The 2,894-nt window shown below is 38.7% G+C and overlaps 1 protein-coding gene across 1 annotated transcript in view; it reads left to right on the forward strand.

The window, feature by feature from the left end:
* Positions 1 to 1,616: 1,616 nt before the first annotated feature.
* Positions 1,617 to 2,894, forward strand: part of arid4a (AT-rich interaction domain 4A) — a gene marked incomplete at its 5' end in the record, with an annotated part of 29,057 nt that continues 27,779 nt past the window's right edge. Inside the window, one exon of the mRNA XM_015392535.1 lies at positions 1,617 to 1,739. Coding sequence (XP_015248021.1) covers positions 1,617 to 1,739 — 123 coding nt within the window. The remainder of the gene's footprint in view (positions 1,740 to 2,894) is intronic.

Genomic DNA, 2,894 nt, shown 5'->3' on the forward strand with positions numbered 1-2,894 from the left:
GAGCAGAACGTTAGAGATTGAACTAATAGATTCTGCAGAGTGGGAGAATAGAGATAGAATGAATTCTTTAAATTATTTATTGGTTCTACACTTTATTTTGGAGATCTGGTGAATCTGGATTTCCTTTTACTGCACTTTTTTTTAAACCTTTTTTAAAGACTAAGACTGCAATATATTGCAAATCATCACAGTATCTTATCGTATGGCTTATTCATACATGAAAAGACTGATGCCTGTGCAATATTGGTCACTGAAAATATTGAAGGTTACATAACGATACAAATACAGACTAGAAAGAGGAAAATAGACCTAATCACACCTGATATGTCATCCAGATATTTACTAATTGTTGGAAACCGGTCTGACGTTGTTTAGCTCTTCTTTTCTCTGCCTGTGTCTGGTTCATGTTTCACACGGCCGTCAGCGCAGGGAAGCTGAGCAGAGAGCTGCTCAAACGCTTCTCAATAAATACTATAATGTTCAAAGCAAAGTTTATACAATAGGAAACTGTTTGTTTGATGGTTTCCCCTTAAATCTGAATAGAACCAACAGTTTTTTTCTGTTTTATTCCAAATGCAAAACAAAAAGCAGCCGATTAGTTCGTGAAACTAGGATGGAAAACTGTGACGTTGCTTATTTCCTTCACTTCTTTCTTACACAACATCCAACCGGCTGGATGAGTGGCGGCTATGCAGAGAGGGAACGAGAGACTCATGGATAAGATGTTTTTCCAAATACCCCAGCTATGCGCTCCTCTGTGATCCGTCTGTAAACCACGGTGAAAAATGTCATTCTATCTGTTTGAAGATGTTATCTTCCCATCCAGGAAGCTTTTTCAATTCTAAATGACAGAAATAGCGTTAAGAAGTGAAACTTGGAAACAAAGTCCAGTGAATTGTTTTTTTAACTTTTTAACCATGACCTGGATGACTGAGAATCCTCACCAGACACGGGGAAAATTACTGTTGAGGTGAAACTAGTTAAAATAAAGCGAATCTCTACAAACTTTTAAGTGATTTTTTTTTTTTTCAGATTTAAAGTGAGATTTCTGATGAAATAATAGTTTTTCCCCTCTGATAAAGGAGCAGCTGATGCAAAATGAAGTAAGCTCTGCCATCCAATACACTGCTGATGTTTCAGTGGCGTTGTTGGAGGGCTGCACCGTATAGTTGCAATAATATTGCTGTAGTGAGAATAATTATATTTTAGCCACATTTTCTGGCGATTTGTTTCTTCCTTTTTCCATCACGATGTCGCCACTGCTTTAGTGAGCTTCACAAGCGTGTTGGATGTTTAAATGCTGAGAATCAAAGGTGAACATCCAGGCAAAAGGCCGAATGCATTAGCAGAATCTGCATGCATGGTGCATGAACATGGAACATATTACTGAACGTTTCTTCAATGCAGTGTTTGCAGAACATGATGCTATCCAAAGCAATATTTGAATTTATTTAGTTCAGTTTGTGCCAAAAGAAAAGTTTTAGATATCGGATGGAGAACAAAACCAGCCGGATCAGTTCTGGATTAATAAGTTTCATCTGATCTCTTCATGTATGTTGATTAAACATGAGTGAACTGCAGCACATGCCTGCTTCATGTGTTCCTGCTAACTACTTTGTGTGTTTCAGGCAGCAGACGAGCCTGCCTACCTGACAGTGGGGACAGATGTCAGCGCCAAGTACAGAGGAGCCTTCTGTGAGGCCAAAATCAAGACGGTCAAACGCATGGTCAAGGTCAAGGTAAGAGCTGGAGCTCCTCACAGGAGGAACCTTCTGGTCTCAGAGGAGGTGGTCAGAGTCAGGATCCAGGACTTCTACTTCTTTCTCTACTTCAATCACTTTCTGTAAATAAAATTGTAATTTCAAACTTTGAACCTGTGTAGTAAAATAGTCTTACTCTACGGATTTATTTTTAATATACCTTTAGAACACAAATAATAATAGCATGCAATACAGCTTTTGAAAAATATACATTAGACCTGTTTTAAGGTTTACGTATCCACCATGGGTTTATATCACACACTAGAACCATCTCAGGTGATGACATCATCACTACTCATGCGTTCCATTGGGAAAAAAGTTACCTGTCAAATTGACGGCCAGTGGGAGTTCTGGTAGGATCAGAATCCTGGGAGTCCCAGTGTTACCAGTCTAGTTTATTCTCTAACTATTTTTAGGGGACAATAGAGTCTTTTTGTTCTTCTTTACAAAGTAAATCGAGGGCGACTCAGATGAGCTTCTGGTACGGATCAGATAGAGACAATCTGCAGACTAACTTTAATCAGATCGCTCATGTTGTTTCTTCTTTTAAGCCCCTGTCACACCTTGACGATTTAGACCAGTGTTCCTTACATGCGGCAAATATCTGGCAGAACTGCGGGCATTCGGTGGAGAAGTTATGGGTGCGTTTTGTATAATTTATGAGATTGCTGAAGCACGCTGGTATTTGGTGGGAAATTCTGAGCTCAACATTTCCCGCCGTATGCCAGCGTCTGCCATCCGTGGTCCATCAGTTCCAGGTCAGTTATCTGATGGCTGACATCCGTTCAATGTCAGTTCCTCATTGTTCTCACGATACTAAACTTTTCAACTCGATACCGATACTAAGGAAAATATTCGATACTCGATATCATTTTCGATACCACAAGGATAAAAACTCAAAATTTCAACAGAAATATTTTGAATAATAATTAAAATACAATAAACAATAAGAACAACATTTTGAGGTTGTTTGCTGTGCACAGTATTAAGCAAGCTTAATAAAAAAACGTACAAAATTAAAATGAAGTGTTCCTTCCTTGGCTATGCTTTGCACAGATAGCATGACACTAGCCAAACTAGTTAAGAAACAAAAATAATTCTCAGCAGCTGCACCTGTTACAAAAAAAAGTCTGA

Source organism: Cyprinodon variegatus, unplaced genomic scaffold (assembly GCF_000732505.1).
Source record: "Cyprinodon variegatus isolate N-32 unplaced genomic scaffold, C_variegatus-1.0 Scaffold595, whole genome shotgun sequence".
Taxonomy (NCBI): Eukaryota; Metazoa; Chordata; class Actinopteri; order Cyprinodontiformes; family Cyprinodontidae; genus Cyprinodon; species Cyprinodon variegatus.